At 47.5% G+C, this 12,898-nt stretch overlaps 4 protein-coding genes across 4 annotated transcripts; 1 reads left to right on the top strand and 3 right to left on the bottom strand.

Moving 5' to 3' along the window:
• Positions 1 to 2,181: 2,181 nt before the first annotated feature.
• On the bottom strand, positions 2,182 to 2,805 carry LDX57_007869 (uncharacterized protein; the record flags this gene model as incomplete). Its single annotated transcript, XM_046089586.1, has 1 exon — positions 2,182 to 2,805. One exon carries the CDS (start codon positions 2,803 to 2,805, stop codon positions 2,182 to 2,184), a length of 624 nt encoding a protein of 207 aa, XP_045945558.1.
• A 4,012-nt stretch (positions 2,806 to 6,817) lies between these two features.
• Positions 6,818 to 7,672, top strand: LDX57_007868 (uncharacterized protein; the record flags this gene model as incomplete). The annotated part of the gene is made up of 1 exon (XM_046089585.1): positions 6,818 to 7,672. The coding sequence occupies one exon, from the start codon at positions 6,818 to 6,820 to the stop codon at positions 7,670 to 7,672; it is 855 nt and encodes a 284-aa protein (XP_045945557.1).
• A 56-nt stretch (positions 7,673 to 7,728) lies between these two features.
• LDX57_007867 (uncharacterized protein) lies at positions 7,729 to 8,247 on the bottom strand (the record flags this gene model as incomplete). The annotated part of the gene is made up of 2 exons (XM_046089584.1): positions 7,729 to 8,013; positions 8,071 to 8,247. The coding sequence occupies 2 exons, from the start codon at positions 8,245 to 8,247 to the stop codon at positions 7,729 to 7,731; spliced, it is 462 nt and encodes a 153-aa protein (XP_045945556.1).
• A 1,656-nt stretch (positions 8,248 to 9,903) lies between these two features.
• Positions 9,904 to 12,321, bottom strand: LDX57_013066 (uncharacterized protein). The gene has a single exon (XM_046094819.1). It carries the CDS (start codon positions 12,022 to 12,024, stop codon positions 10,045 to 10,047), a length of 1,980 nt encoding a protein of 659 aa, XP_045945555.1. The 5' UTR covers positions 12,025 to 12,321; the 3' UTR covers positions 9,904 to 10,044.
• Between the last annotated feature and the right edge of the window lie 577 nt (positions 12,322 to 12,898).

Below are 12,898 nucleotides of genomic sequence, written 5' to 3'. Positions count from 1 at the left end.
TAATCTTTGCTCTACTTGCGTCAAGTATAAAAGGCAGTGTATACGAGTCGAGACTTCCATTTCTTCCACGCCGCGCCCACCTTCAAAATCCGTGTCGAGATACGATTCACCAGATTCAGCACCAACCTTGCGCGAGTGGACTTTTTGCTCTATTCTATTTGATATGCCCTCAAGGTCTGACGGTCGGGAGCTAGGTTACGAAATTGTCCATGTCAACGCATATGTGACTAAAATCGATACGCGGGTCCATTTTAAACTGACCGAAGAAACAATTGTTGAGCTGCTCAGAGTACACCTTATCCATTTTTCATGGTGTGAGGCGTATAATGGAAAGCTTCAGGAACTTGAAGTCCTCAATACATGGTTCGAGTTGGCATTGGGCGAATCTGTCTATATAACAGATTATGAAACTCTTGCAAGTCTGAAGGACGGCGATGATGTATCGGTCGATATTTCCAGTCACATGAAGGAGAGCATTTTGGATATGTTTTACTCTCCATAAGTTACCGTCACTGGAGATGCTGCAACAGCCTGCACCTTTTCTTTGTTTCCCGCAGAGACTCTTTGACCTGAACTTCATGTGTTGCTTGCCAAGCCACTCGCGTTCTAGCATCCTAGGATGCTGGAAAGCAAAGGGGAATCTTGGCTATAAAACGTCCGTTTTCCTCATTATCTATGTATCTTTATCTATCTTTTTCACAAATTTGAATTTGGTCAAAACTTGACTCCCATCTAGAAGTTGATTCAACCATCATCTAACTTGGGAGCATCCTAAGGACTGGTTCTCTGGCATTGGCCCTGTTTCTCCATGTTCTTCACTTCCTCAGCCCTACAATTCAGGAGAGTAGGTGCCTCCAGGTATAATCATTATTCTGAATCACGTTTATTGTCTATATCGAGCCCTAGAGTTATGACAGATGACAAATCCGAGGCAGAGAATTTATCACCCAGTGAAGCTGCTTTCACCTCTCCGCACTGAGTTCCTGGGTGTGAGCTACGTTTGACTATTGTCTGGTCCCTTTCCTCGCCCTAAGCCGCCTATTTGCGCAGCGCATTTGAGCTGCAGCTGACATACTTTGTGTCTCAAGCGGATTGAGTGTCCTCTAGACTGGGTGACTACGCCTCTATCATGTCAACCTCTCAACTGGAAGAAACGGGTGGTCAGCGGCTTGTCTGCTCTCTATGCGACCCAGCTTCGATAGGCTCGCTGGCTGTTGTGAGAGCGCTTGCTTAGAGTCTAGGCAAGCCTGACTTGCGATCTCGAATATTCTCCGTGTACCTCCGGTTGACAAACGCCGGTGATGGTCCTGCGATTCCTTCTGGTTGGCAACCGGTCGACTGAGTGCGAGCCTGGCCGCTCTGTCAGCCTTCTCGTTTCTATCGGTGCCGGCGTGACCGAGTATTCATCAGGGAATCAGTTCTAGTCCTCGCTCTGTAGAGCCCTGGCTGCCGCAAGATCTCGAAGTGACAGTGATGTGGCCAAACTCCTGCCGCATTCAAGAAGCGCGCTGCCATGAACTGCTTTGGTTTCCACGCATCGTGAGTGTTCTTGGGCACTCCACTATATCCACCACTCTAGGTTGTTTGAGGCCACACATCTGTCCGGGCTGAAGACTTCCTGCCGATTAGCTGCGTTTGTGGCAATCGTCGTTCCGGCATGTTTGGTATACGGGACATTGATTTTTACCCTCCAGCAAAGCTGAGTTCGAGAATCATACACAGACATTTGATGGAATCAGACTACGCCCGTGGTACATTTGCCGTTACCAGCCTGTACAATACTAGTTTGCAATGAATAGGGCTACAAAATCCCTGGGCTGCAGGAGAATTTTCAAACACCGCTTTCAAGATCATCTAAGGAATGTTAGGGAAAAAGCAAAGGGAAAGAAAAAAACAAGATTTATCGTATGCCAACAATAGCTCATAAATCAATCAAACCCCTCACGGTATCTGAATAACCACATTCTTTCCAGTAGGCAATTATCATCATTGTCTCCAGCGTTCAAAATGGCAGAAGCATAAAACCCAGCAAAACTTTGAACAGCATCACTATACCCTACAAGACAATCCTCAGCAAAAACATCTCATGGTTATGTCTAGGACTTTCTATGACCTAGGCTACCGGGAAGGGTCTTACCTATCGGCAAACAACCGTGCTCAGGTATAACATCTTCTGACCTTTCAAGTGACCTCTTCATAGTGTTCGACCACAAAAGCAGTCGAGAAGCACTCTGGGCCTCGGGGTATATCCCTAGCAGTCATAGAGGTTCCGAGGACTACCCGATAGCTGAGAAAAAATGTAAAATGGTCACGGTCTTTCATGGCTAGCCCTGCATGTGTATCGTCACCCTGCTCCTGCTGTTCGCGGAAGTGATGGGACAAGACATCGATTCGAGGAAAACCTTTAAGACAAGGGGGACAAATAAAGCGAATGCGCGAGTTTTGAATAATCTTCTTGAGAGTGCCTTCAATCGTTTCCGAAGTATTCAACGTGTGCTCGGAAGATCCGAAATTTTTGACCACAAAATCAACCTCAAAGCAGTTAGGGCCTGGAGGTATGCTTTCAGCAGCCATGGGCGTCCTAACAAGTTCTTGGTAGCAGGCAAAGAAACTATCAATATCGGCTTTTTTTTTCGACGTTCTCTTCCCCAGGCCTGCATGCTTATCGTCCTGCTGCTCACGGAAATGACGGTACAAGACGTCCCCCCGAGGAAAGCCTTTGAGGCAAAGAGGGCAGATGAAACGGATGGACGAGTTCTGGATAATCTTCTTGAGTGTCTCTTCTTTCTTTTGCGGGCTAGCCATGGTATGTTTGAGGAGGTCAGACAGTGGCTCAGCTGTATGGGCTATTGTATGAGAGATCAGAGCCATTATATACCTCGTAGGTCTTACGAGCTTGTGCTATGGAGGCCAAGGAGGTAGCTCTCATCCCTACAAGGTGTTACAAGGTACGGTCACTCGTGTAAGCAAGCTAATTTTTACATATCTCAATGACACTACTCCAGCAGGAATGATACCCTTGAACAGCCTACCCCTCGTTCATGCAGTCAAGAGCCACGAGTATATTAAGTACAAAGTTAATGCATGACACAAATGTAACAAAGCAAATAGACCCTTCCAAGTTGTGTTTAGGCTCATTCAAAAACACTCAAAGGATCAGAGGAATTACAATAGGAAATTTGACGCCGCTTGTTTCTTGCCTCATTTCGAAGTCGATCTAAATCTCGTTCCTCGAAGCCTCCCTCACGTATAGATGTCGCTATCCAATCCAGGTCTCTGCAGTTCCAGCCAGCCTTGACTACTGCAGCCGTCGCGTCTGGCCCAATGGATTTGAACTCGCACCAAGGGCAGTGGTCCTGGAAGCCGTCACGGCAAAACGTCACCACCAAATCATCTATGCCTCTTTCCGCGTACGCGAATATTATAAACTGGGAAGTTTCAGTGCAACGTATTCGATAAAGAGCAGGCACGTTGCTGACCTCTTGCTTTTGAGTATTACCTGAAACCGACGCCATCCATTGTTTAATCCAATGGGGAACAAAGCTGGCGAGACAATCCATGTTTCAAAAAGCTTGAACAAAACGATATCTGAAGCACAGAAGGTTGATAAATGTAGGATACTGGGCAGAAACACTTCTAGAGTGGCCTGTATGTATATTTGCGCCCAATATCTGACTCCGATATATATACTTATAATATATAAAAAAAGACGATGATATAGAACGTGGGCTCTATTTCCCCTAGTAGATTTAAAGCTGTCAGGGTTTAAAAAGGGAATATTATTATGCTGCCGATTGGACGATATCGTCTCTTTTCCGGAGCCACTTTTGATTATGCATAGATAGGCCCAGACCCTCATTTGAGTGACTGTAGCATTCTGTGTCAAGACTCAAGTTCGAATACCCAATATTACGTGTCACCTGCCCACTTTGTTAGTATTGATATTCATTGTGTTAGTTTTGGTGGCCACCATGTAAGTATTGATGCATGTAAGTAGGTGCATGTAAGTATTGGTGCATGTAAGTATTGGTGCAAGTAAGTATTGGTGCATGTAAGTATTGATGCATGTAAGTATTGATGCATGTAAGTATTGATGCATGTAAATATTGGTGCGTGTAAGCTTTGGTGCGTGTAAGCTTTGGTTAGATGTAAGTATTGGTGTTTTCCTCGTGATTTCTGATAGTTTACCTGTAAGATTGCCGACCACCTTAAAAGTCATGGTGGCCAAAGTTTTGACCCAACTTTCCATAGAACAAGTCAACTTTACCAACACTGAAATTCTAAGTTTTGTTGCGTGATCAATCCAGCAAGCATGTGTTTTCAGAGACACAAAACCCCGGTCAGCTACCCTGACTGTATCGGAAAAGACAGCCGCAATTGCACAAAATTTGACCCAGAAGCGGACCGAGTTGATTGGTGCCCACCCGCTCAAAGTCGTGGTACAATGTGTCCAGTTCTTACTCCGACTTCTCAAGCGAGTTCCACCAAACGTAAATTGAACTGTCCCAAGCACAGACACCAACCGAACCCGACCCCAAAAAAGGATGATGAAGGTCCTAGTGGTAGTAGTGGGAGCTCTTTAGCAGCAGGGGTGACAGTGGGGGCATAGATTGACAGGTACAACTCTTTATCTCAGGCGGCAAACATAATCTGACCGGAGTTTCTCTTATTCTTAGGCGGTCAATAATACCTCCACACCACCTTACCCGCGATTGAGGCTAAACCACAGTCGGTTAGTTTGTTTGAAGGTGTTACCAATGTTGGAATCAAGGGGCGTGGCTTTAAATTCCGCTTTAAGTCTAAGCAGATATAGCTTTACTGTCAGTGAATTCAAGCAAATTGTGTTTATCGCCGAGATAATTGTCTTTGTTCCATCATGACAACACCATTCTTGGACCCTTCCGGCAACTTTATCCCAGAGAAACAGTTACTTGGATATGGCCGGTCCGGTGTTGTTATTCGAAAAGGCGATGTGGCTGTTAAATTGCCCCTGAGGTACTCCTATACCACGCATGATGAAATAATTGATAATATCATGGTTATCCAAAGGGAGCAAAAGGTTTACGATCAGCTCGGACAATGTGATGGGGTTGTATCATCTATCTTTTTCTCTGAGAAAACTACTCAACTTGCGTTCATGGAAAACGGAGATCTGCGATCATATTTATCAAGAAACAAGCCTTCAAAGTCTCTTCAGTTATCATGGTTTCGGCAGATGGCCCTTGCTTTATCGCACATACACAATCGTTCAGTCATCATTGCAGATATTGCCTGCCGAAACATTCTGCTGGATTCTGATCTCTCCATCAAGTTTTGCGATTTCACCGAATCTACCATAATGCCTCCAGATACCAATATGGAAACGGACGATGATAATGGATACTCAATACAGACCGACATTGGTCAGTTGGGCAAAGTTATCTATGAAGTCATAACTGGAGAGGACTGCATGTTTAACCTTCACGAGAACGACGCGTCTCGAGCAACGCTGCCGCAGAGAGAAGCCCTTCCGACTACGCAAGGCATTTGGCTTGGATCTATTATCCAAAAGTGCTGGGTGCCAGGTGCCTATCGAAATGCCAATGAACTCCTGGAAGAGTTGAACGCCGTTTCTTTGGAGGAGTCTTGCAGCAAGTACCATTTTGTCGTCGTGATTGGGGCAGTTATGGTGGCTGCTTGGCTAGGATATGGGGCATGGAAACGGCGGTGATTGATGAAATGGGGGTTTCCTTGATCTCTTGACATAATGTATGTTAGTTAGTTAGTTAGTTAACTATTAGTTAGTTAGTTAACTGTTTCTGCCTTGCTTAATAAGAAGTTACCTGTTCGTTTTGTCACGTGACTTGGCCGCTGCGACAGCCTTTCGGCCACTTCAGGACAACTGCGGGGATTTGGAACCAATCTTACCTCAACGCACCTCGTCTCTATCGTTATCCAGCTCTCTGTATTTGCAACTGCTATAATAGCTGGTTACCATCGGACTCGCAAGAATAATTAGGTGAAGAACTCGGTCCTGCGTAGTGCTGTTCTGGAGATGGACACAGACAGTTGGTTTACGCGCTGGGAGTCTAAAACCGGCGAGAAGCTATCGAATACACAAATACCACGGCTTGTCGCTCTTACAAGGCAATGGAAAAACAACAATATAACTGATAACTTGAGTGTTTGGGCCTCAGACCCTGCTACTGAGTTCTGGGGGTTCGAACCTTTCTGTACTGAGGGCCCCTGGATACGGGAATGTTTACGGATCAATCTCCCCCCTTTCAGAGACTGTGACGAATATATCGAGGACCATGAAAAAGCCTTCGCACGCCGTCGGGTCCTTCTTATCATCCTTCATGAGATCACTCAAAAGGAAATAGTGCGATTGAGAAAGTCTTTTCAGACACAGTCCAAATTCCTGACCGCAGCTGTCAGGAACGTTGTGGAACAAGCTTATCCAGGAAAGAGCAGTAAGCAGTTACGTGATAAATGTACTCATCTTCAACGGTATGGACAAAAGTATTCGTCGTTAGAGAGGAAAGAGTTGGTATTAAGCCCGTTGCGGGGTACTTCGTCTAAGTGAGTCTACCCATTTTCGAGATTTGCTTATAAGCTAACTTGCTTTAGTTTTGAAAGGGCCAAGATAGAATCAATTGAGATGGAAGCGCTCGTTTCTTTCGCCGAAACGACCTTTAACGAAGAGCATCAAAAAGAACTGCAGAAGGCCTTTGAATGCATTGTTAACACCTGTCCATTCAAACCAACTAGCAGACTAAACCTGCGGCTTCCCTCAAAATCGGCACGAAGGCGCCTGCGCAAAATAGCTGCAAGAATAATGGATACACAGAAGCCCTCAAGCCCTCTGGTATCTTCCCAAAATCAAGCCCGAATAACGCCAGATCTAATGCAACTGAGGCACTCTCTGGGCTTTGGTTTGTCCGGAACCTCATCCAACCCTTTCAGCTCTCGGGAGAACCTGGTGGATTCAGGAAATGTTTTTACCCAGCACGCTCCCGGTAGTAAATCCATGGAAGAAGCTTCTGAAGGAATCCTTGGTTTGCAGACAGAAGCGCGAAATGCGGCTCGCATTATATCCCAATCAGCATTACGGCAAGAAATGGAAAATCGCACCCAAGCACCCTGGAACAATACCGCTGTGTCTTCTATCCCCATGGCGCTTTATCCTACTGAGGGCCAGGTTTCAGTTCCCATTTTGCTAGACAGCCACCAAGAACAAGCAGAACGTTATCAATTCCCTGTCTATAACCCTCTCGATGATTCAGCGCTGGCTTCGGCACCTTCGCAGTTTCCCGTTTATAACCCTCTCGATGATTCAGTACTGGCTTCCGTACATTCGCAGTTTCCCGTTTATAACCCTCTCGATGATTCAGTGCTGGCTTCGGCACCTTCGCAGTTTCCCGTTTATAACCCTCTCGATGATTCAGTACTGGCTTCCGTACATTCGCAGTTTCCCGTTTATAACCCTCTCGATGATTCAGCAACAGCTTTGGCGCCGCAGTATCCTGTCCATGATGCCCTTTTTGCAAAATCCTCCCAGCCCTCAAGTTTAATCCACCCCAAGAACCCTGTGCAAGGCTCCATGCCTCCAAAGCCTCAAAATCACGATCCCGATGGTGTGCATTATGATTATATGATAAACCACATGTTTCCTGTGACTTTCCAGATTTGAAATGATACAACTAGCTCTGTTTTGTTATGTTCACTCTGTTAAGCTCCCACCTAGCATCACATCTTCTTGAAACTTGTGTCTCGCGCCAGTACAACTATGCCAACATCAACCCCTCCCTCACCCTCAGCAATAAGTGTGCGTGATTCCTCCAGGTATTGATATGAACTGGACTGTAGCAATTCACCAGGGGCGGGCTTTGGCGTTTGTGAACTTTCCAGGTATTGATATGAACCGGGATCGACAAGCTTTGACGTTCCACGTATCTGAAATATGACCAAACGTTTCGTGGGGTTTTGGATATTTGCGCCTCGAGTAAAATGAGTGGCATGGCACCGAATAACCTAACACAGACAAAGGTTAGTTGTAAGTATAATATCATACCAAAATGCACGACTCACTTTATTACCGCACCTGACCATCATCTCTTCAAGTTTGTCAATCTCTTTTTGAAAAGCTTCGCCATGGTATCGCCAGCCACCCTCAACTACCGCCTTCTGTACATTCCCTTCATTGATCAGGCTGGCTAGATCGTCAACAATATTGGTAAATGCAGGCGAGAGCGGTTCGGAAGACATGGTGGTTAATATATTTCCCTATCATGTCGTTAGTCGTTGTAAGCAGAAACGCTGAAGGGGAAGGGCGGAAGAGGGGCAGTGGAGCCTAACTTACGATAATTTCTGACCACGTGAGCAGCAGTTTCCTTTTGATAAAGGCCCGAAACCCCAACGACGACAGTGCTCGTTTGAAGGCAAGTAGCGCACTACAGGATCAGGAATACACCACCTTATTCCCCTTGAGTTACTGGAATACGCTCTCAAGTGAAAACAGATTAAATGTAGCTACCTCCTTAGTAGTTGCCATAGCCCGCCCAAGCCCGCCCAAGCCCGCCCAAGCCTGCCCAAACGCGTTTCGTCTTAGTCAGCCGCGTCTCCACGAACGTGTCCTCGGCCTTATTCATCATTCATCATCATGCTCACGGCCTCCATAACTTACCAAGGCCTATGATCATGCCCAGGAACAAGTGGTCTGGTATAATACAAATGCACGCTTGAACACACACAGTCAAGCAAACGCTTAACTAATCCGTTATCGCACTTTGAATTGCTGTTATGTCTTCCTCACTACAGGTAATTTCACAGTCATCAACGTCTCTTCCCCTTCTCGTTTTGATCCTGCTAGAAACTACCGTATCGGTTCTCCCTGACCACGATCCCACCAGCGTCTGGAGTCCAAGCATTGCAGAGTTGTAAAAAAAAATGAAAAAATTAGATTCAATCACCCATTCTTGTGTTGAATTTTGGAATACTGAACTTGAAGAGACGACATACTCCGATTTCTGAAGCTTTTCGCAATGTCCCGCCAGGATAGATTGGGCTAGCTTTTCAACTCGACCAAGAGCCGGTTTCTGCAGGTGAATAAGAAACTCGCTCGCGTTTCTTCTTGTTTTCAACCTGTCGTGTCTGTGATTGTCCCTTTGAATGACGTTTACCAGAGCGTGCTTCAAAGCTCGGGCTGGCTTCTCATGATGTTTTTTTGTGTTGTACGTTACTATCGCTGGCGGCGCTGCAGTAATGGGTGAGCTCAATCCAACTTTGTGTGGCACCATAGCCGACCCCTGCACCTAATTAAGTGGCTGTATACCCACAATTTGAGCAGAAAGTAATTAGTAGATGAATTTCACCGTGGACCTGCAATAAAAGGTGCTGGTTGTTTTCTTTTTGTTTCCCGCACAGACTCCTTGTGACCTCTGCGTGTTGTCTGCCAAGCCACCCGCGTTCTAACATCCTAGGGTGTTGAGGGGTCTCGGCCATTTCTGAGAAATTCCCGACCGCTGAGGAACCTCCCTGTGGCCGCGGAACTGACTAAGCAATTACTTCATCACCTTGCTCAACCGATTGAGCAATCGATCAATATTGATCGTACGATTATAGAGCTTGAATCGTATGATCAAGCTCTTTTATTGCATATCTGAAGCCCCTGAAATTGCATAAATATGGCTTCTTCTTGCAGTAGATTAGAATGAATCAAGACCTTCAATCGTTTCATATGATCATATAAGCTCGGCGTATTAATCAGCTCTTTGCCAAGACCATTTCTGCCACACTCCCATATTGAACGTCTTGGCATCACGTGCCCGCTCAATATCCATCATATTGTCATAGGTCAAGCCTCCTGAGAAATGTAGGAAATACTCTAACCGGATTTGGACTAGCTGAATCATGAATTACATCCATCTGGTGATATATATAAAAAAAGAGAGGTCGTTGCTCATCTCATCTTATCTACCTGCTGAACTCTTCTACCGGCTCATGTTTGAACAGTAGTACTCCCCGTACCATTTTCCCTGTTCGAGCCCCTTCCTCCTTGATTGGCTAAGGCCCAGGACCCTGCTTGAGTAGAACAACAAGCTTAGCCAAAGAGGCACGCTGCTGCCGCCGGTAGCGCTCGAGCTCCATAACAATCACCGTAGCCTCTGTATTAGGCCTCTCCCGCTGCTTCGCGCGGATCCAATTAATTATAACCTTCCTTCTGCAAAAGAACACACGTTCCTCTTGGGAGGGACGCCACCGAGGTCCGTACGAGTCCTCCAGGGATTGAACCGACGGACCATTACCAAACCCGACCGTCCATTCCCTCCAAAGGTCTGGAACTGTTGAGATTGTGCGAGAGAGTCTGTACTTCGGAAGTCCTGCGACAGCATCAAGGCTAGCTCCAGTCTCAGTACCGGCGCCACCAGTACCGGCTTCTACACCAGCGATCACATCTGGACTGGCTCCTGGCCTAGTCAAGGCCGCTCGAGTAGTGGCGGCAAGGGGCCCATCATGTACGGGACTGAGAACAAAGGGGACGCGGCCTTGTATGAAGTCATCAAAGCCCGCCAGTTTCTCCAAGATTTCCTGCTTGCTCTGTTCGATTTGCGACAGGACGGTCCCCCGTAACTGGCTCAGCTGGTCGGCGATAGCCGGCACTGCACGGCGGATTTGAACCTCCTCAGGCTCCCCCGTATCCTGGCTAAGAGACTGCTCCAGCTGCCGGCGAAAGGCCTTAAAGTCGTCGCGATGGAAAATAGGGTCAGTCCAGATCGGATGCGATGGGAACTTAGCCATTTGAAGGACGGAGTCCTGTAGTAAGATCGGGCGAAGTAGCTTCAGCAGCCTGAGGAAGCCCTGACCAGCGATATCACGGCGATCATCTGCTTGGTCGCCCAGCCCCCGTTCATACCACTCCGCCCATTCGTCAACCCATGGCCAGAGCTCGTGTACGAGTGTCTCAGGGGGTTGGATTGCCGCCCTTGGTAGGTAGTAGCAACCCTGGAGGCTTGGATCAAAGCCAGCCGTGGCACGGACAAATTTGCGCGGGAGGTTAGACAGGTAGCACTGGCTTAGGACATCGTTATTCCAGCGGCCTGCCCTGCGTATCTGAGCCTCGTTCACGCCCGCGCGCTCCGCCTCACGAGCGCCCTGACTCCTTTCCATATGCGTGCATTTGGACGTTGACGTCAAGCCTGCGGCACGAAAGGACCTCTTGATCCACTCTTTCTGTGTGTGGTACGCTAACGGCTTCAGACGATCAACGCCCCTTAGCATGTGGATTCCATACCACTGCTCGCGCCTGCTGAATATTGGAGGCTCCTCTCGGAGGATGTTCCATCGGAAGAAGAGGTAGAAAGCCAAGTGCCCCATCGGGCAGCGTTGCACATGGCGATGGCGGGCCGCGATGCCGTACTCCAGTCGGTTTAGTTGATTCGTCTTTCCATTATTCATTATCATGAACACCATGGGGCAGAGCATGGGCCCTTCATTCTCCAGCTCCATGCCGAATAGATCGGGTAATTGAGCTGCGCGAATGTTCTCTCCTCTGAGCAGCATGGTGTGGCAGAACAAGAAATCCACCGCCGTACGGAGATGCGACTCTATGGTCACCGGCAACAATCGCTTAGGATCGTCAGCCTCCCATCCCTCCCAGCAGAAGCGTACGATATCGGCCATCTGATCTGTGTTATAGCCATCCTGGAGCGTCCCAAGCGCGCGGTCCTCGAACTCTTCCTTCTTCCTAGAGGCCTCCCTAGCTAGGTTGGACTTGAGCAATACCTTTGGAGCCTCACTTCGCATAGGGGGCTCCTTGACCGGGCATGACGGACTGCTGTACTGAAAGTTCCAGAGACTCATGATAGCGGATACCTCCCCCTCCACCGTCCTTTCCGAAATGGTGGGAATAACAAAATCTCCACTATCGTCGGTACGAGCTCGCTTCTTCCTCCTCGTTCCTTCGGCTGGCCGGCCGATGATTTTCGTGTCAATGTACAGCAGGAGCTTGTCGTTGCTGACAAGCTCCCCATCCACAAATTGCATCTCGGAACACCATTCCTACTTGGCCTCAGAGAATTAGCGTCTCCGTAGCAGAGAAAGAGGGAATGGGCAGGAAGAACCTTCCATCGCTTCTGCCCACGAACATACACTCTGGTGGTGTTATCAGGCCGAATGGCATGTCCTTCTCGAAGCACCCTCTCGCTTACAGCAGCATACTGCGCGGCGTGGTTGGCAAACCGTTCATGCTGGGCACGATCCATCGGATAAACAACAGGAACTAAGGCTATTATGCTATATATGACACATCCACGGTGGAATTTGCCTATAAGAAAATTATTTTGGTCCCTCGCTCACGCGAGAGATTGATCTGACGGCGAAGGAGTTACAGAACCCCCTCGCGCGCGAGCGCCACGCGCTAGCCACTTATTGAATGGCTTGGCGATTTCTGCATAGTAACCCGGGAAATTACTGGGCCTGCGCCACCCTACGATAAGTCCAGGATGCTGGAAAGCAAAGAGCAATCTTGGCTATACAACGCCCGTTTTCTCACTATCTATGTATCTTTATAAGCCTGACTTGTTTACGATCTCAAATATTCTCCGTATATCTCCGTTGTTTAACAAACGCCAGTAACAATCCTGCAATTCCTTTTAAATAGCAATCAGTTAACTGAATGCGAGCCTGCCCGCTTCGTCAGCCTTCTCGTTTCTATCAGTGCCGACGTGACCGGACATTCATTGGAGAATCAGTTCTAGTCTTCACTCTATAGATTTCTGGCTGCCGCAAGATCTCGAAGTGACAGTAACATGGCTAAACGCTCGCCATATCCAAGAAGAGCGCTGCTATGAACTGCTTTAGTTAAGTGCTCTCAAGCGATTATCATCCTATAAATTGTGTTATTGGCTCCTTGGGCGCA

The sequence above is a fragment of the Aspergillus melleus genome, assembly GCF_016097325.1.
Source record: "Aspergillus melleus strain CBS 546.65 chromosome Unknown contig4, whole genome shotgun sequence".
In the NCBI taxonomy this organism is placed as follows: domain Eukaryota; kingdom Fungi; phylum Ascomycota; class Eurotiomycetes; order Eurotiales; family Aspergillaceae; genus Aspergillus; species Aspergillus melleus.
This window is presented reverse-complemented; position numbering and strand designations above follow the sequence as displayed.